This window comes from Prinia subflava, chromosome 2 (genome assembly GCF_021018805.1).
Source record: "Prinia subflava isolate CZ2003 ecotype Zambia chromosome 2, Cam_Psub_1.2, whole genome shotgun sequence".
Taxonomy (NCBI): Eukaryota; Metazoa; Chordata; class Aves; order Passeriformes; family Cisticolidae; genus Prinia; species Prinia subflava.
The window spans coordinates 102,005,710-102,026,962 of NC_086248.1; the positions used below are offsets into that span (position 1 = coordinate 102,005,710).

A 21,253-nucleotide genomic window follows, 5' to 3' on the forward strand; every position below is an offset into this window, starting at 1 on the left:
AATTTGGAAACAGAATTTGCAAAAATGAAAAAGCCACAAACAAATCAGTGTTGAGCCCAGGGTCAGCACTGGGTGAACCTAGCTTCAGCCTCTATCGCACTGGAGCTCCCCTGTTCACAATTTCAGTCCTTTTCCACAGTCATGTAATTCTGTCCTCACTGACTGATGGTTGATTGGATTTTCGAGAAGAGATGAATACTTGATTCAATTTCTGGGAATCTCATATTGGGATGCACACCCCGAATGATGAAGTCTAGATCCATATCAAGCGGCGATAATCATAGGTCATTGTCGAGTCCATCTCCAGAGTGGGCTTTTCTCTCCTCATAGTCACCCTCCTTTCGGTAGCAAATCGTGGTCCTTGCCAGGTTTCCAGCAAGGGCACTCACAATTCTTTATCATTTCACTTTATTTCCAAGTCCAAGTGACTGCTACTGTATTCCTCCTAAATGCGGCTGATTTTATACCCTCGATACATCGTATTACATGAACACGAATTACATCATATATTACACCTACTAAAGACAGCAACATCACATTCAAAAGAAGATGTGCAACTGGTATGAGCTAGAATGTCTGGCATTGCTTGCTACCAAAAAACCACCTAAAGCTGGCAAGAGTTTGCACAGTGTCTTGGTTTGAAAGACAGGTATCTGCTAGGGAGGGACAGGACCTCCCTAGAGATGGAGAATTCAAATCCCCTCCCTCCAAATTATTATAATTTAGGAAAATTAAAGGGGCTTTCAGGCAGAGGTATGGGGATAAGAATAACAGTTCGTTACCTGTATGTATGACAAAGCAAACCAACAACAACTACAGCATTAATAATAAACAGAACCAGGAACTTTGAGAGCTTTCTTTCACAAAGCCTGGGGCAGCTGATGTCGGTGCCCCTGCAGGACTTCGAGAGACCAAGCTGGAATGGTGGAAAATTCTGGGGTGGTGGTTAAGATCAGAAGTTCCACGATGGTAGCTGGAACAGCAGGGGTGTCTTGGAAGAGCAGGGGCAGTGCAAGGAGCAGAAAACCTCAAAGCAGTGCCGAAGAAGCCACGATGGCAGGACAGGGCCGATCCAGCAGGGCAGGAGGAGGCGAGCTCAGAATTCCTGAGCACCCAAGCAGATGATGGTAGATTTCCCAGGACGGGACAGAGTGATGGCAGCGAACTCTTCCCGCAGCGAGCAGCAGCCCGACCGTCCTCTCCGATGCTGAGAGCAAGAGAGACCAGCTGCCCTCAGCTCTGTCCTTTAACTCCCCCAAAACTCGCATTATCTCTCCACTCAACTCCCAGAGACCCAAAAACAAAAGGTGTAGCCCGGTGCTACACTCTCCTTTGGCCACTTCATTGTTTCGGTCAAGCACCTACAAGCACCCAGTATATAGTCTCCTAGCAACTTATGGTGAAAACATTCTGTAAGTAAAAATAAAGAAATCTAACCCCCAACACACAGGCACATAAGGTCACGATGTTCCTCTTTGGTATGACTGGCTTCGTGTTGTCCCACATCTCCTAGACCATCATAAATCGGCACACTAATTTAAATGGGGAGCTATCAGGTTTGTGGAACCTCCAGGTACTTACATACGCAATCCCTCCCACATGCTGAGATCCAAGACGGAAGCTCTGACCTACATACATGGGTACCTCCTTGCTGCAGCTGCTTCTACTCCCTCAAGAAATAAGCCAAAGATTATGAATATCTGATCATGACCAGAATTTCTGCCACTCCTAAACACTAATGGTTCAAACAACACCAATGCAACTCAGCTAAATCAGCACTAGAATGTTATTGTAATCTGTGGTCAGGTAAACAGTAATAGGAAACATTTTTTAAAAGTTATTTCCTATTCCCAAATAATAAAGAAAGGGACAGAGAGAAAGATTTAACCTGGTGAATGAACTCTGGAAAAAGCACACCTTGGAAAAACCACACCTGGCAAACCACATACAACTTACAAGAAGCCACTTCCCAAGGCCTGGGAGCAAAAAAGACCCCACTGGTGTGTTTTGACACCCTATTTGCAGTGGTCTAGCACTACTGAGCATTATATTCCCAGTTTGCTTTTTATTCTTAACATACTTTTAATTAATGATCTGGGCACTAGACATACAGTCAAACCCTGACATATGGGAGTTCTCAAAACTTGTTATGTGTTAAGAGTTAGACTAAAATTATTTGGGACTGGGATGTGTGTGTAACTACTTTGGAAACAATTGCATAGAAAGAATAAACCATTTGAATTAATGAGCAATGCATTAACTCAAGTGTACCGAACAAGAATAAGAAGTTGCTGTAACCTAAATGCTAGCAAAATATGCTGTATATTATAAAACAACTAAATTCCTCTACTGGTTTTACTTTCGGGTTGGAGGATATTTGGTTGGTTGGTTTGTGTTATTTGTTTGGGATTTTGATAAAAAGAAAGATTCTGATAAAAGCCAACCTGACCAGGCGACTTTAAACTCAAAATCAAAACACAAATCGGCTGTAATGGATGGTCTGCTTTAATTCAGGGCTGCTGCATGGTCTCTCTTCAGTGGGAAAGACAGATTTCAACACTACTCATGATGACAGAAAAGATATAATTCATGCAAGTTTCCTTAGATTTGAGAAAACCCATTAACACGTGGGAAGTACAGAGAAGTAAATGCAAAGATAAACAATGCTGTGCTGCACCCTGATTAGACTTAGCTCACAGTAAAAAAGACAAGGAACAGGCTGAAGCTTGTAACCAGGATGATCCTTGGTCATGATGTGAACCTTGCTCCAGTCCCACCAAAGTTAACCACCTCACAGTTAATTCAGTTTGACTATCCACTGCAAAATGCCTGGACTTAACCACCCAGTCTATACAGTCAAACTGAACATCAGCTGGGAGGGGCAGAGAGCCACTGGTAACTTCCTCCTGCATTCATTAAAGCTAAAATAACAGGACAAGGCAGCTGGGAAGAAGGTTTCTAGATACTTGCCCACCTGTCAGCAATAACAGAAGTGGTTCTCTATGCAGGATAGATGGCGGCTCTACTGAAGTGAGTAACTGCTGTGGAAAAGACAGTGGCATAAGGGCTGTGTAGTGCAGGATCCAAGACAGAGAGCAAAGCTCTGCCCCTGTTCCTTCCACAGGAACAGAGAAGGAAGTGCAATAAATGCCGAGCCAATTCCAAATTAATAAATGATTTTACTAATTTTAGAAAAATCAATGACCAGAGTTTCGGGTAAGCCAACAATCAAAGAATCAGTGTCGAGTCCTGGGACTGGCACTGGGTGAACCTTAGCTATGGCCTCTATCGCACAGCAGCTCTCGCTGTTCATGCTTTCAGTTCTGTGAGCCCAGTTTTTATACAGTTCTTTTAGCAGGATAGAACATTACTTCATGATTTCTTTGTCCCTTCAGTTTTCCTTCATATTCATGGAGGTCTATCCTTGCCGCTAGGTTGGTTTAATCAGCTTTCCTTCATATTCATGGAGATTCATCTTTGCCGTTTGGTCCATGGGGAGATGAATATTAGGTAGGACTTCTGGGAATTGCGTATTGAGATGCGTGTCGTGTCCCCCGATGGCAGAGTATGGCCCATCTTGGTGGTAATGGTTGGGTCGTTTGCAATCCCATCTCTGGTGAGGACCCATCTTCCTCGGACCCCCTCTTCTTTTCTTTTGTAAATCCAGTCGTTCCCCAGTTCCCGCAAGGTCGTTTTCAATTCCCAAATCTGTCTACCCCCGCCCCCAGCCTTGTATGATTTTACCGTTTATTCCAAAGGGCATCACTTGATTTATATTATACATACATTATAAACACGAATTATCCCACATCATTTATCACAGAAGGGAATAAGCTGCTGCAGCTGCCACTACCAGCAAAGCATCCCTGAACTATTCCACAGGCACAAGTGCCACAGGAAGCCTTCCCTCCAGGGGGACAGCAGGAAGCATCAGCCCCTCATAAACATTCACACAGACATGCAGGGGGCCTGGGGCCTCATAAAAGATCATCCAGGTGCCACGAGTCCCATCTCACATGCTCCTGGGCTGCCATTGCATGCATAAACTCTCTTGTTACTCGTTTAAAGGTCACTGGAATGGCAGGACAGAAATCTGTCCCACTAATTTCCTTTTCTGACAATTCCGCTCATTTGCATTATTGAGATAAATGTCTGCACTGGGAAAAAGGCCAGGCATCAAAAAAGCAGGATACTGAAACAGTCCTCCTTAAAACACATTTTTGCAATCCCTTTTTTTTTTTTTTTTTTTTTTTTTTTTTTTTTTTTTTTGTGTCTGTCTTTTACATATTTACAAGCCAAAGTAGTAAGCCCTTGAATCATTCTTGGTATGGCTTGGGTCATATACATTAAAAGGAGAGATAAGCCCAAAATAAAGGAGTATATAAGGTGAGGAGTATAAATCTGAAAGTCACCACATAACCACAAAAAAACCTACACCACAGTGCTAAGGTTGCAAACATGCAACTTCATGTCCTTATTTTTCTGAATTCAGCTGAGAGCTGTGCAACTGCTGCCTTTCCAGAACTGCTCTGGGTGTCTGTGGATACCTGCTAAAGTGGAAGAAGAGCGAAGAAAATGGACATTCCATTGGCTCAAATTTCCCTAGATGCAAATCTAAAGGTCACATCAAGACACCAACTTCCGAACAGCAGAACATGCAATAAGAAGAGCAAACTACATTAATTGCTGAGTTTTAAATCAACTACAAAGAAATAAAGTTATGGCAGTAAACACAGCCTTGTGAAGTGTCCAGTTTAAACAAGAACTCTGGGAAACCTTCGTTGAAATTACTATAATCTTGTTCTATAGCTGTATATTAAAAAAAAAGTCAGTGCACAACTAAATTACATAACTTATACCAACTTTGATACAACTTCTTCCTTACATAGATGCATGCAATTCAGAATTTTGTAGTCACAATAAGTTTAACTTTAGCTCATTTATTCAGATTTCATATTTCACATTATCGTCTTCAAGTGACAGAAAATAGTTTTTTTGATGGCTAATACTACTTTTCATGGAAATTGCATTTTTCACTTTTTTATGTTAAGTTTACTTACATATCTTAAACCAAAATATATTTGCAGTCAAGATTAACAAATTAAGATTTAAAATCCATTAAAAAAATCAATAAAAAGAAAACTCATGATCTGTAAAATGGGGAGGTTTAGTTAACTGTTTCCAGCCAAATGCTTCCACCAAGATTTTAGAATCAGTAGACCTTAGCCTTTCATGAATATGAGGTATTCAAAGATACAAGAAGCCTCTTGTTAACAGAAAAGTACCTGATGATCTCTGAAGTTAATTAGCTAAATTCACAAAATGAAGAAAGTATCCTTCCTGCCCCTCTAAAAGAACTATGCTCTCCAAAGCTTTAAAAGTTGAATAATGTTCAACCAGGGCTATAGCCAAAGCCTTTAATTAGTTCAACTGTCTTACATTCTTTAACACGTGGGCAACAAAGCTGCTGCTTAATGTTTTTGAAAATAATCTATATATGCTTAAGTTCTAGCAGATTTCAAAAGAATTCATAGGAAGAAAAAGAAGCAAAAATCTTGGATGCAATTCTAAAAACTATTTTTCACTTCATTAACTCACTGCTAGAACAAAGCCCACCAGCTCCAGGGCTGGCCAAGACCATGCAGTCAGATAAAACACAACACCTACACTGGTTGCTTTCCTCTTGCAACAAATATTTCAGGTAAATACAAAAATGTGTTCCCTTATTAACACAATGACTAAAATATTGATTATCCTCCAGATGTCAATTTGGCAGATGTTACTGTTCAAGAAAAGCCAAAATGCTGGGGTCCCCCATTCTGCCCACTTAAAGGTACAATTTTATTTTTTTATGTGCAAGTTACTCATATATAAATTAACTTAAACACATAACATGCATCTGCTAATAGCAGTCAATATTTTACCTCCTAACCTGAGAGCATACATACATTGTGTTACTGTATCTTGAATCTTCGAAGAGCCACTTGAAGCAATGGACATTTTGTCTTTACAGTGTGAAAGCAAAACTGTGCCACAGGCAAGGGTAATAATGTTAGTAGTTTCCTGCTTTAGACATTCATCAGTATCCAAGGTTTTTAACAAGGAAGGAGAAGTGAAGCTCAGTTGCAATTATAAGGTGTATTAAGGCAAATACACTGAACAACTGAGTCTCCTGCACAAAGGCAAATTCCTTGGATCAAGAGCAAGATAATCTATACCTCCTATGCTGCCAGGGAGAAAAGTGCCACGACATAAGCCACCCAAGAAGAAATCACAGTGAAAACATTCCTGTCATGGTAGACTCTCCAGAACCATGAAAATAAACATTTTAATCACCTTCGCCAATCAGCAGATTCATCTTCTGCTCTGAGATCTGTCTGTACCATCTCCTGTTTCAGTTCTCCGATTTCTGAGGCAATTGTGTCAATGAGCTGGAAAGGGACAAAAATAGTATGACATCAAGTGAGTGAAAGAGGCATGGAAAAGAAGCCAGGGCGAGTTCAGTCACCAGAGATTACAAACTTTTTTTTTTGTAAAATCATAGCCTATTTGGACTTCCCCTTATAAAGGAACAAGTAAGGGTTGGGGCCATGTATAAAGGTTCTCAGAGGAAGAGTAATTTCTGTTTTGTGCCAGTACAAAACCTTCTAGTTTGGCTAGTCTTTTAATTTAAATGGATTAAATTTGCAGCCTCTGTGTATTATACAACTTCTTATAAGAACTAAATTATTTAAGTGGTCATAGCATTTACCTTCTCAAAAATAAAAATTAGAAGAATTCCACGTGCAAGAGTTTTATTTCAGAAGGGACACTAAGCCAGTATTACAATATTGCGGAGGATGAAAAGCAATGAAGCAAGAAAGGAATAGGTGGCTGCTTTTTACATTAGGTTTTGGAATCCACTTGAACACAACAATTCAATTTAAAAAGAATTGTCATGCGACCTCTCAGTTCAGGTAGAATACCAACCTAATTCTGGGTATAAGAACATTTTAAGGTGGACATGATAAGCACTAAGGTTGCATCCCAAGAAATACAGAATTTGCTGGTCAGACTTCAGGGAAACATGTTGTTGAGCGGAAACCAACCACAAAATTTGCAAAGCCTGCTCTCTTGAACATTTCTTTGCAGCCAATGCATCAAGTTTGCTTGTCACACTACACCAAAACAGCCTATAAACCCTAGCAGGGTCCCCTCTCTCCTGCTGGGAGGGAACCTAATGGAAGCTATGCAGTCATCTCTACCACCACCCCTGCACAGCAAACAAAAACCGCGGCACATGAAGCAAAAACAGCTTTGAAGTCCAAGTCAGAAGAGTCTTCACAGCCGCTCTGAAGGCATGAGCTCGAGTCCCACTCAGGGCAGGTAACTCAGTACAGTTGCATTTTCAAAGAATTGCAGGCATCATTTTCCTAAATTGTCACACTGGAAGTTTTCCTCCACCTCTGGAATTCACACTCTCCTTTGCTGAGCTGCATTATTCCAATCAATTCAAAAGAAGTTTTAGTCTCTGCTTAAAACTGGCCAATTCCAATAAATAAAACTTATGTAAGAATGAATTACCATTATCCACACCCTAAGGGCTTTTTTTCTGTCCAAGTCATAGCTCCCAGTGTTGGAAATCATATAAAGTTTAACATTTTTTACTATAACTTCAGCTAGGGGTTTTGTTTGCCTTTGCCCAGGGGGAAAGGATTTGAAGTTTCTTTTCAAAGGACTGTTCCACCACTCCAGGCCTGGTGAGTTTAACACCTCAGCAGAGTGGGAGCAGCACAGAAGATACACAAAAGATAACAACCATTAATTAATGAATGTCAATTCCAAACATCACTCCTGGCATGATCCTAGACTCTTGGTCTGGAAAGTGAAGAATGAGAAACTAATTAACATTAAAGGCTGTTGCTGTGCATTTTATGATGCCTGATCAGAAGGGTTCATTCCTGTAAAAAATGTGAAATGATTAATTCATGTTCTTATGGTTAATTGAAAAACTATAAAACTGTATAAATGTGTGTTGTATAAAAGTATGTGTTTCAGGATACCTTGTAGCAGTTGGTGAAACTAAAAATGTTGAAAAAGCAGGTGCCACCCCAGAAACTCCCATTCAGAAAGAGACAAAAGGTTTACTGGAAAACTGGCAGCCTCCTCGAGCACCAGGAGGAGACCCATCAAGATAAGGTGGCCAAGCGATTGCACCTCGGCTGACACCCTCACAGATCATCAGGCATCATCATCCATATCTCGACTATCCATCAGGATCTATAGAAACTGGACATTAACATATGAACTGAGAAAAGAACTCTTTCGAGCCTGGTCGTAGACACCCTTGAATTTGAATAGCTAGCCGGGAAACAAAGGGAAATATGGGGAAATATTGCCGAGGGCAGGATAAAGTGTATAAAAACTAAGCCCTGAACCGGGCAAATTTGTGAACCGTAGGGGAGACAGCAGACTGCCAGGTTCTGTGTCTCACGGTAACCCTTGGCATTTTCCTGGGAAAAAGACTGTCAAGTATCTCCCCTGTTGGTGGGTTTATCGAAATTCTGTAATTTGATCTTTATTAATAAACCAAATTATTATTTTAATTGGAATATCGTATTGGCATTTATAACAATTCCTGTACCCATTTGCTGTTCATGGTTGCTCCCCGAGCTCTCCCCCTCCTGGGTTTGGGTCAGTCCTCCCTCCCCCATTCCCCAGACCCCCAGAACTTTCCTCATCCCCTTCCCAGAGCCCTGTCTATCAACAAAAGGGGTTTTCCCCTCTCAGGGGAATTCCAGAAAAGACTGTTGAGTGGTTGGAGGAAAACAAAGGAAGTTCCCCCCCAACCCTAGAAGAACACTGCCCCCTCTGGGTGTCTTTCTACCTTGGTTCACTCCCCTCTTTTTCCCTTGTTGGTGGGCTTCTTACCCCCTGCCCATGGCAGGCCACGTGGTCAGCATTCTGCGGCGGCTGCCGACTTGTTCAGATGCCCATGCTGGAGCTCCAATAAATTCTGGACTAAGAAACACCCCCACAGATATGGCTTCTGCTTCTTCGCCTCATCCAGTCTTTCGGGCAGATAAACATCAGAGAGAAAGCCGTCCCTTTTCCCTGGTTTCCTCAGAGGTCTGCCTCTACCAGCTGCCATTCGGGGTCTGGGACAAGACAGGACTTGAACTAACACGTGGTCTCGGTGCTGCTGCCCCCAGCCACTGAGCCAAGAGAGGCATCTCTGTGGGTAACTGCAGCAGCCGTCTCTCTGTGGTATCTGCTGGAGACCTTAGTAGCCCAAGGGAGTCCCGTCCAGCAACACCGCAAAAGGCGAATTAGTTGGGACCAGTGAACATTGAACCAATGAATTTCTCTGGGTTTTGAATGTGAAACATCTAGAGTAGACTTGTGTGATGGAATGATTTTCTCTGCACAACAGAGCAATGTGTGGATGAACTGGTTTCTGTTGCACATCCTGGCAAGAAAAACATCCTGGCCAGAATAAAGTAATGCCTTAATTCTCCAGCACATAAGATTGTTGTTGGAGAGTTTTTGTTTTTCCCTTAGTTTCAGTGACACCAGCTATATATACCACTGACACTGCAAAGACATTCCACCTGCTGATTCCCAAACACCCCTGAGTCACTGCAGCTACATGTGACCAATGCCTCCCTGACCATTCGAAGAGGCAGCCAAGGAACCCAGGCCAGCCTCAGGGAGATGCTAGAGTGGGGTGAATTTATGCATTGCCAGCAAAGCACCCCTGCAAAACTGCTTCAGCTGGCAACTGCATGAAAGCTGAGGTGCTACTCCCCATTAATCAGCTCTGCACATGGAGCTCCTCTCTATGAGCAGCATCACCTCAAGTCTCTGCATTTTATGACCAACTTGGGCCATGAAGAGCCATCACAGTAATGTACCTTGTTCTCTGACACATCTATAGAAACTAAGTGTCTCAAAGGCAAACAGTCTGCACAACAAAGGAGCTTTTTGGCACCTCTCCCTGCAAAGCATAAAATGTATAAGCTCTCCACAGAAGCGTCCATGTGTTTCAGCCACCTCCTCCATGCCTGCCTTGCTGTGTTGCTACCTGAATGGCAACTGAGTTAACTCTGTTAGCGGGCTTCAACCAGAGCTACGACAAAACCCACCTCCCTCCCAGAAAACAAAATCTTGGTGAGCTACAGCAAAGAACTCTCATCCAAACTGTACTAACAGTGCACTAATCTTAACGCCTTTGAATTTGTACACCTGCCTCAAAGTGAACTCTGAAGAAATTACCATTCCTGAGAGGAATTCTTCCATGTTTAGCAACTTTATTTCTTTTTCTAAAGAGGACTTAAACAAAACGGCACATTTCAAGCAACCTTATGCTCACATTCTATTCTACAGCTGAATTTCTTGGGTATACTACATAGCCTCCATGACAAATCAGCCTTAGTCTCTGAAAAGTCAATACACTCTGGACAAAGAAACCAGGTCAGTGTGGCATCAAACCCCAAACTGACCTGAGAAGTTTCCCAGGATGGAACACACACCGCAATTCAACCAAGACTAATCATGTATCACCATGTACTCTACCTGAACTAAAACACTGACCTCTAGGAAGAAATCCCTCATTTTTTTCTAGGATAAACCACTGATGTTTTCTGTAATTTCCAACTAATTTTCCTTAAATGCTCTTTAATGAAAAAAAAAGTTGCTCTTCTCTTATTTTAAGAAAAGAAAGTCTCATGGAGTTTCATTGTTTCTGTATCCTTGCAATTAAATCACACATACAGTATTTTTCTATTAAATAACAGAATGTGTACTCATGATTTTATGACAGCATTTCCCAGTATTTAGGATCAATGAAACTTCTGATGATTATATAGCGCCGTGATGCACATGTGACTAGCATCATACAAGATGAGCTGTTAATAACATGTTTCTACAAAATGCAGGAAGGATCCTGGGTATGCACTATTATTAGCTCCAGCCTCCAGGAAACAAGCAGCAGCAGAAGGCTTTGCCTTTTTAGTGCAAGGCTAAGAATATCGGAATTCTTCAAAGAGATTTCTCTATTTGCAACAAGTGTGGTAGCTCTTTGGCTAGAAATAATGGGAAAACTTACCCCTTTGCTTCAACAGACTTGAAATCAACACAGTAAGAAGCAACTTCCAAAGGAAAATGCAACTGAAGTGAATGTATACATTTGTCAGAGGCCAGTGTTAGTGTAAATCAGGGTCCATGAGCCCAAAGACTCAAAAAGTAATCAGAAGAAATCTTTCAGGGACTGTTTAGGTCTGTGAAATAGATACTACCCTGCCAAGCTATAGAAAGAGGAGGCTTACCTGAAAATGCATTTGGAAGTATGACATCTTCTGAGGTGGTTAATTAATCAGTATTTCTTAAAAAACAAAATTAAAATGAGATCTTATATAACATGATAAAATAGCTATTTTTTGTGTGTAATGATTTTCCTTTGGAATTTATTTCTATTTATAATAAACATAAATTCCTTTGGAATTCATTTCTGTATTTATATATAAAGCACTGTTCTGTAAATTCCAAAGACACTATAGTGTAACCACTGTAATAAACCACCAAATATAATTATGACTCAGGCAACATGAATTCACATAGCAGCCTAGTACAGTACTGACTAATGAAATCTATCCTAAACATTGGATTGCCAAATCCATGTACTGTTTAAACTCCTAACATCCATGAACGAAATAATGAAATACAAACATCTTAAACCACAGCATTTTCTTTCACAACGCACCACACTCTGCTTATTGTCAATTGATTCTGAGCTCAGCTTTTGGGAGCTGGCAAGGGTGAGAGTGGAACTTCTACATACAGGTGTCATGGGTTGGCATTGGCCAGATGTTAGTGCACCTATGAATATATGTTTTTTCTCTAACAACTCTTGTGGGATGTGATCAGGAACAGAGCAGAGCAGGTTTAAATCTTGAAAACAAAAAAAAACCTACTAAAACTTTATTAATTACATAAGAACAGGGACAGAAATACTCTTAAACACACACAAAGACAGAAATAAAAACTTCTTAGAACATTTCTTCTCCCAGTTTCTACCTCCCCACCTATCACTCTTCACAGACTAACTTTTGGGTTTTAGATCAAACAATCACTACTCAAAAACAAACTAATCTTTAATTCAGCAAGGGAGAGAGGAGTCTCTCTCGCACTACAGACTGTTTCTCAGAAAACACGGGTCCACCCCTTATGTGTTTCTATGTCACTTATAGCACCGCCCGGAGAAGTCTGCTAAGGTGACACTCTCTTTTTCCTATGTCCAGCGCTCTCACCGCTGTCTCATAGGTCAAAACTGCATACAGGGCTTTTTAAGGATGCTGCATGCCAAGCTCTCCCCCTTTTCACCTAGGGGCCGGGGTTCTAGGAGCAGGTCTGCCCTGAGGGCAGAGGGTGCCACCTCACCCTCCCCCTCTCTTCTCTGCTCGCTACTCACTTCAAGTGCCAGTCACTGTAGCAAAAGCAAGGGGCAGCTGTATCTACTCAAAAATGCAGTTTATGTTCAAAAGAGACTCAAGTTCAGTCCATGGCTGACATTATGTAAGAAAAGTCTAGCTCCAAGGCTACTCCTCTCATTCTTCCATCGAGTTCCTTCCAATCATGCTTTATCATCTTGGTCTCAGGCCGCTTCCCTCTCTCCGAAAACCACCAGTCATGAGAATCAATGTCTAAGAAAAGTTTCTTTCTGCCAAGCAAGGGTTAACAGTTTCTTCTCAGCAGGGTGCTGCAGGCGGAGGCACTCCCAGGCTCCGCAAACCCCACGTGGCTGAGCACCTTCTCCCGGAGTTTGGGGGGAAGGAGGGGGGTGAGAACACACAGAAGGCACTTCCACAGTTTTCCACCCTTCCATCTTGGACGGGGCAGCTCAGTTCCAGTCCTGTCCATTCTCTTCTCCCCCCCGGGCCCCAGCTTACTTTAGTTTCACCGCGTGGTTGTCTTGAGCCTAGCCACGTGGCTTCCCCCTCCCCCACTCAGCCCAGAGCTGAGCAGGGGAGAGATGTTTCCACTGCTGAAACCAGAACCTAAAAGAAGCTGAACCCCCTAGACTCCTGCTTTTAACTCTTTGTGTCCTCAGAGGCGTGTCTAAACCTCTGAGTGACCAATCCAGGTGCCAGCAGAAAAGCTGATTACTGATTGGACTGCCCACATCCTCCTGGAAAAATTCACCTCCCCCCCCCAACCACGACAACAGGCCACAAACACGGCACTTCAGCACCCCAGCATTCTCTCACCACAACACATCTATTTTGCTTTGCATTGTTCAGGATGTTGTACAAGCAACAAAAATCAGAGCCAGTGTGTTCACCAGAAGCAACTCACTCCCAAGGGGCTCCAGTCACATTTGTGAAACTGCACTATTGACACTCACATCACTGCCATGAATCAGGTAAAGCACATGTCCAGGACCAGATGTACACAGTGCCTTTCGCAGCAGCCCAGAAGCATTAACTACAGTTCTCATTACCCATTTGACTTCAAGAGTTTCCTGTTCCCAAGAAGACAGATGGCTTTGATTTGATGTATGTTCCCAGACATTTTTAGAAAAAACTGCGTGACAAATCAATTCCTGCTATTTGTGTTGAAATGTAAATGAGCTTGTACAGAGAATTAATGAAACTGTCATCATTCTGAGAATGCACTTGGCTGCAAGAGTCAGCCAAGATGACCACTGCAGAATGTTTCCATGCCCTGAGATTTACAAGAGCTCGAGAGGAAAAGGTAAGATGGGGGCTTCTAATCTGGCAAGGGCTGAAGACAGTGAGATCAGTATCAGACTGGACAAATGAGCCTCAGCACTTACCACTCCCCCTTCCTGCCAGCATCACATTTTTCATTCTTTCTGGAGACCTCCATAGTATTTGGCATCACATCTTTTCCTTCCTGTTTTGATAAGCAGAACGCAGCAACCTTCACAGAGGGCCCTGTGTGATGAGATGGCCAAGTGCCAGAGACGAGCCCAACTGGGAACACTGCTTCTGCACTTGTGCAAGCCTCTGAATACAATCCAATATTTTGATACACGGCTGCAGATTCTGGTTATTTTGCACAGTGAGCTATGAATTCTCAGGGCCACTGACGTTGTTCAGTGTCTTATTCATCAAAAACGAAGTTTTACCCAATGGCTTGGTTTTGGAACAGAAAAGGTTTACTGGTGTTAAAACTTCTGATGGCAGTTCAGGAAACACTAGAACATTTTAATGAGAAGGATGATAATTCAGTAAAGCAGACATTTGTCAGAGACATATTTTCAGCCCTATGCCTTACCACAGACTCTTTCTTTGTAACTACTGGCAAGCTATTCAGTCCCAGAATTATCCAAGACTAACCCCATTTTTGTCTCATTCTTACTACTTGCTGGCTCTCAGCATTCACCAACTACAAGGTGTAGAGTCCACAGAATTTAGACTCTAAAACTACACACTTCTGCTCTGTCTAAAATAGGGACAGTACTGTTTTCCTTGTGTATTAACAGTCAAAACAATGGCTGTGAAAAAAACTAAGAGATGGTTAGAAGTTGTAGCAATGTGAACCAATTAAGAATCAGGAAAAAAAAGAAGATAAAGTTGGACTTTCCCACTGGTGTTTGTTGGCAGTTTTTCCGGCAAATGTTGCTGAGAATGTTGAGATACTCCCTTAAGAAGATTTAAGCGCCCTGGGAATCTGCATACCAGCATAGTCCAGGTTTCTTAGGCAACTAAAAATTAACAAGCACAAGACCCATATGCAACTATAGGGCACAGTCTATGCATATGGGAGAGCATTCTGAAGAACAGATCATAAAAGACCATATTTGATCACCAGGTCTTCTAAACACAAACAGACAAGGCAAACTAAAATAATGCAAACTCAAAAAATCTCATGTGCCAAGTACTTTTGCTTGCTCACCAGCTCAGCTGTAACAACAAATGTAACTGTTGTTATAATTCTACACACATGGAGGCGGGAGGGAAAAAAGGGTAATTTCACTGTACGTACACAAGCTACCATGTGCACTGCACACAGGCTGGGCACACTGACTGCCTGCAGCTTCCAAACCCACACTCTGTGCTCAGAACCATAGTCCAACAGTGCAACTTCCCAAGGATGGTGAGAGATCTGGAAAAGTAGCTTAGAGGCATCTTTTTACTGCCAGCATGTCCTTAAGAAAATCCAGGAACTTAGTTTTTTAATTGACAATGTTTCTTGAAATTGCCCGGGCAGATTGCAGACTGCATTTCTAATCATTTAGAATAACTGCAACCCCATAATAATGAACAGCTGTTCAAACAGCATCTATTTTCTACATAAAAATTACACAGAGATCCCAAAGGACTGCAGAAAATGACTGGGTGCTTGCTTACAGTCCCACCTGACATCAGGAGTCCTTCAGCATACATGCAAGAGACAACCTAGAGATATTTCTGAGACAGTTCCTTGCTGTGATTTGAAAAACAGGGATATTCTCCCTATTCTGCTGTGGAGTGCTATCAACAAGGCTGATGTTTGTGCTCCTGAGTTATGAGAAGTAGCTGAAGTGTGTTGCAGAAATGAGAGGTGATTTCTGTCATTGGATGACCCTGGTAATTGCTGAGCAAGACAAAAGGAAAACACCACGTTACTGCAGCGCTGATCACTGATCCGCTGATCTCTCATTCCCTAAAGATTGCCCCAAGGGGAACTTCTACCCCAGAGGAAGAGAAGGAATGGAAATACGATGGAAGCAAGCATGCAGCAACCAAGATGGAAGCATTAGCATATTTCACTGGAAGAAGCTACAGCAAGTGATGAATATTCTAAGGGATGTAATCACAGTAAGTTAATACAGTACTCAGAAGCACCTATAAATTTTGATGGCTCCCTAAAGTAAAACCCAGCAAGGCAGCCACTGTGACCCTGGCATATAGTTAACAGGATTCAGTCATCTTTTGAAAACTGCACTGGTAACTCTTACTGCAGCCTGGTTTTTTGGGATGCCAATTGTTCTCAAAATAGGCAGGGAAGTGAAACCAATTTTCAATCCAGAAATGGAAATCATAAACCTGTACCACAACTTTAAGTGACATAAATCCAGTTTATGAAGGCTCCAATAATTTTATGCCTGTGTATAATAAAGCTCATGTTCTCAGCACTAACAGCAAAGAAAGCCATGACCTATTTTATACCAAATACTCTATTTCATGTACAGAAATAATATATATGAGAAATAACTGGGGGGTAATCTAGGCACAAATCTGCCTGTGAAAAGAAAAGCTCAAGAAGTACTTCTGATTTTACAGAAAAGGCTTACTATGTATCAGAGAGTACTGCACATTCTGCAGGTGCTCATTTCATATAAATCTACATACTTTGTGTTCTGTATAAATATCCCATTTACCTTAAAGAAACTTCCTCTTTTTTCCATACAACAGGTTTTCATTGTCAAAGACGACATCTTCCCTGAGAAGACTCCACTGTATGCCTTGATCTCCTAAAAGTAGATACATATTTGTAATGGTTAGTCCAGTCTGTAAGAAATTCCTCTGCAATTCTAAGCCACAGAAACAGTCACAAGTCTTCTGCCAAATGCTTTCTGTCAATATTGTACCATTTATTTTCTACCAGAGTCCTTACATATCCCTTCAGTCCATTATTTTTCCATAAAATGCTTCAAAAAGACAGTGCTACTCAGAGTTCTGTATCTCTCCTTTTCACAGCTGATTCTGTAGCTGTGACTAGATTTTAATGTGTTTATTAAAAAGGAATGCTAAAACATAATGATTGCTTTCTTTGTTTACTTGACCTCAGTCTGCAGTACAAACAGAACAAAATGTTAGATGTCATAACAATCCACTGTCAAATATTACAGTATTAGCAGGACTTATCAGGAGGGGAAGAAACAGTTTAAAATCACCCACAGGGGAGAAAACACTCTACCACTAAAGCAAAAACCAACAAACAACAACAACAAAAAGCCCAAACACCCCCCCAAAAAAGCTGCTTCAGGTTTCTAAAATGCAATTGAGTCATATTCAAGCCAGGCACTGAAGATGAAGTTAGGAAGAAGCTCCATTTTCTGGTATCAAACAGTTCAACACCCAGGACAATACACTAATGAATCCATCATGTGAGGAATATCAACAGGGTGATCTCCATCTGAACATAGAGTAGCAGAGTTCTTCTAAAGTCACAACCAATTCACACCAGTAATTTGTGAATCAGCTTCTGAACTAAGTAGGAGTCAGTTCCGTGGCTAAGAAGTCCTTCTAGCATTTTTACAGGTGAACTGTAATTGCATTTAAGCAGCCTAACTCTTCTCCTTACTCACATGTTTTCCAACCACATAGCAGGGAGTTAAGTTGGAAGTTTCAGGGCAAATAATGCAAGTGCAAAACATTATAGAGTAGAGATAGAGACCCAGCTTTTGATTTGAAACAAGCAGAAATTAAAATAAAAATGGCTGTCAGTAGCAATGAAAATCAAGTTTAGTGGTGTGGTTGCAGAGGGAGATGGAGCAGAAGAAAGCAGCTGGGATAGAGAATGCTGACAGGTAAAAACCCAAATTTGACACATACCTCACACCAAACATATGCTTCTGCTTCCCTCTAATGTCTTATGAGAAAGAATAGACACTGGTAAGGAAGACCAAGGCAGAAGGAGGGGCTTAAATGAAAAAAAGGGTTAAATGGAAAACCTCAGCAAGCAAAAGTACATGAGAAAACTGAGAGGTGAAAGTAGGAGAAAAGAAACATGTTAGATTTAACATGTAGCAGGGCGCTTTAAATAGTTCCCCTTGTTTCCAGAGGCTCTACCACAAGAGCACTAGAAGAGGTTACATTTTTCCACTTAGATTCTGGTTAAAAAGCAGCCATGCCAGGAAGCTCAGAAACCTGCCTGTTTTCCAGGCATGGTTTGCAGATTTTGAAGGCTGAAAGAAAAATCATAAATTCTGCATTGTTGTGAAAACAAAACACTAGGGGATGAGCAAGAAAAGACAAAAAACAATGCGGGGAAAAAGTTAAAATTTCCAACTTTCTTCCTAAATCAATATATTTAAAGGATACACTCCTGGTGAAGCTCTAAAGAATTGTAAACTGTGTTGCTTTACCTAGAGGTGTGCCTAAATAACTTGACTGCACTAATCCCATAAGAGATGATGTTCAGTGAAGTGGGTAGTTTTGTAGGTGCTATTAAACAAGTTAAGCTCTATCTCCTCATTTTCCACATACATAGGGGTACAGAGCAGTTGTTCTCCTCTGGGGAGCATAAGAAATTATATTTAAAAAAAAAGTCTTCTTTAGATCAATTCTGGAAAGAAAATTTTCACCTTAAGAATGTTAAGGTGGAGGGTGACCCAAGAAACGCAAAAAAGAGTTAGAATAACACCTCAGTTTTCCAAGTTGATCCTATTCCCTTAATGACAACACCAAATTAAATGACAGGAAAAAAACCCAGAGATTTAAAAGGAATTACATTAGAGGGTTATAAGCAAGATCCTGCAGTTGTCTGTACATCTCTAGTCTCAGTCATTAACCATTCCATTTGCAAACAACAACTCCTTCACAGGAAACCTCATGGATTTAATTTTTTTTTTCAATTTAACCACAAGGATGTCTGCATGCAATCCTATTACCAAAATAACACCATGCTGGGATTTTTACATTCTCCACTCAAACGTACAGAAGAAGGAAAAACACAAATACACAGTTTTTGCCCTTCAAAGAGTGGTATGACTCCAGTCAGAAGAAAGCCTCAAACAAAACCACTGCTTATTTCAGTTAAGAGGTTCATATAAGAGGTTCTGGAGCACTAGACTTCTTCACAACTTTTATTACTATCACTATTTATGCAACATTACTGCTATCTTTAGGACCTTGACTCTGAGCCTCAGCTGGGCTCTTCTCAGCTCCACAAAGCCTGTGAATCAATCCCCTCCACCTTTTGTGGCTACAAGGTAATTTCAAACTAATTTAGGGTAACTTAAATAATGTTTCATGTCTGAATGAGTTTTAGTACTTCTGACTAAAGTCAGCACAATGGGAAACACTGCTGGGCTTTTTTGTGTTTGATGGGAAGGGTTCTTTTGGTGCAGATACTTCTTTTTCACCATCCAACACACAAGAAGACACTTGGGCTTGCTGGTAAAATGGATGGTCAGGCTGGCTGCAATACCCCAAAACATGGGGGCAGGCTCCTACCTTGGAGCTGAGAGCTACCTCCACATCATGCAGAAACAACTGCAGAAAAACAAACCTACTGTCAGAAGGTTTCATTTCTCTACACAGCTGTGCACATCTGATGCTTACTCAGATCCAAAACAGATTAGAAAACCACTGCTCTGAAGCTGTCCTTGTTGAGTTTGGACCATATGAGGCTGTCAGAAACAAAAATTCTCCCTCCTTAGATTGGGAAGCTAGGTGGAGAAAGTCAGCAAAGCATGTCATCTCCTGGACCTACTGGAAAGAAGCCTTTTCTCCTCCTCCTGTGTTCCAGGCACTGAGGTAGAGCCCAGATAGATTCACCCAGACGCTGCCCAGGTGCTGCCTGCTCAGAAACCCATCTGGAAATGACTCCAGGCTGGAGGAGCCAGCTCAGTGTGTGATTCATGTGGCCTTTTGCCTGGACATCTCGAGCGAAGCCTTCTCTGTGTCCCAGTGCTTTGTCTCAGCTCTCCATGAGCAGCAGGTGTCAGACAGTTCTTATCCACAGTGCTGCCTTCCTGCAGCTCCCCACATCCAGGACAGAGCTCCTGCGTGTGACCGACAAGACAGGGCAGGGAGAAGGCATGATCTGTCTGCTTGGCAAATTTCCCTCAAGTCCAATGCTACTACATAGATGCTCATGTCCATGCCAGCTGTATGTTTCAAAAAACCAAGTGCCTTTCATTTTTCTCCCATTCCCTTCTCCTGCTGATTTTCATTCACACGGGAATGCCAGAGCACCTTTCACATGCTTGTATGCAACCTGACTTCTGACTCCTCATTAAAACAGCTCCTGCTTTACTCCCTCTACTGCAATTTTATTTGGATTTTTTAGTATGTTCTTATACTATAGTTAACTATATTAGACCAAATCACCACCTCACTGGACTTTTCTGGATCCTTCCCTTTAATCCTCTCCTTCCAATCCCATTTTTACAAAGCAAAACATCCCATTTTCTTTAGCTGAAAATCCTAGCTAAGATGAGACAGTCTGTCTGCATAGCCCCCCTGAGCTCAGCCACAGCAATCTGAGGAACATATGAAGTCCCTGCCCACAATCCTCCTTACCCCACCTCTGCTCAGTTTCCTAAAGAATCAAGGGTATCCAACTGCACCAGCTTCCTGTTCCTTAGTCCCTAACTTGGGTTTTTGATCTTTTGACCAACCTAACAAGACCTGACCAAGGAAAGACTAACACAGACAAAAATTTAGCAGGAAGAGACTCCACATATGCCACCACTGAAGGAAGAGATCCGCAGCCTCCCTTTTGCTGGCTGACCCACAATTATCACCCATTTTTCCTGTATTTTAAATGTAAGTTACCCCACTGAAGAAACTCAGTCTGCTCTCTTTCACTCTCCACCTGTAAAGGCTGTGCAATCATGAGCATAGACTCTCATAGAAACTACCTCAGGCAAATTAAGAAAGGGTTTTACTCTTCTGCAGCCAAGAAAACAAAAGGAGAAAATATCAGTCCAGACCTAAGTATGAGCTGGCAAAGGTCAGCTGATGTCAGAGGCTAACGCTGATTGCTACTTGTCAGTGCATTCCCTTGGCCAGCAGTGGGGTACAGCTGGAATATAATCCCTACAGTCCTGTACCAGAAAAGCACTGAAGATAAGTAGAAGCTACAACAGATGTACTTGTAAAACCTACAATGAATTAGCATCATATTACAATCAATTTTTTACAGCAATTTATAAATACATACTGTTAAAACAATTAAAATTAATTTGTTGAACCCATTTTCTGGTGTGGAAACCAGAAACAGGAAGGATAAATTCATTTTACTTTATTTTAAAAAGTAAAAAACCCCCACCCTGCTCAAATGGAACTCTACACTTGACAACATGCCAAGATACAGACAGTACTTCAGATTTTCAGCAAATGTAATCATCCTCATGCATTTCATTTTCCTGTTCTCCTAGAGCATTTGCCAGTCCCTGAGAACTGTGTTCATCTCTAACCTACAAAGCCCTGGTTTGTCCAGTTACTCTAACCTTATCTGAATCTTGGCAAAATAAAACTTTTCCTTTTGAAAGTATTTCCTCTGAGAAGCTGACTGCAAACCTCCTTCCAGGAAC

General features: G+C 41.6%; 1 protein-coding gene across 10 annotated transcripts in view; it reads right to left on the bottom strand.

Annotated features, from left to right (window-relative positions):
* LOC134547399 (sodium/potassium/calcium exchanger 3-like) overlaps nucleotides 1–21,253 on the bottom strand; it is a 234,323-nt gene that overhangs the window by 27,990 nt on the left and 185,080 nt on the right. For 8 of the 10 annotated variants that reach the window (XM_063391260.1, XM_063391258.1, XM_063391259.1 and 5 more), the window contains 2 exons: nucleotides 16,367–16,459; nucleotides 6,337–6,431 (listed from right to left, as the gene is read on the bottom strand). In XM_063391260.1, coding sequence (XP_063247330.1) covers nucleotides 6,337–6,431; nucleotides 16,367–16,459 — 188 coding nt within the window. Of the gene's footprint in view, nucleotides 1–6,336; nucleotides 6,432–11,306; nucleotides 11,349–16,366; nucleotides 16,460–21,253 lie in introns of those variants that run through there. The other 2 variants (XM_063391266.1, XM_063391267.1) reach the window with 2 other exon arrangements.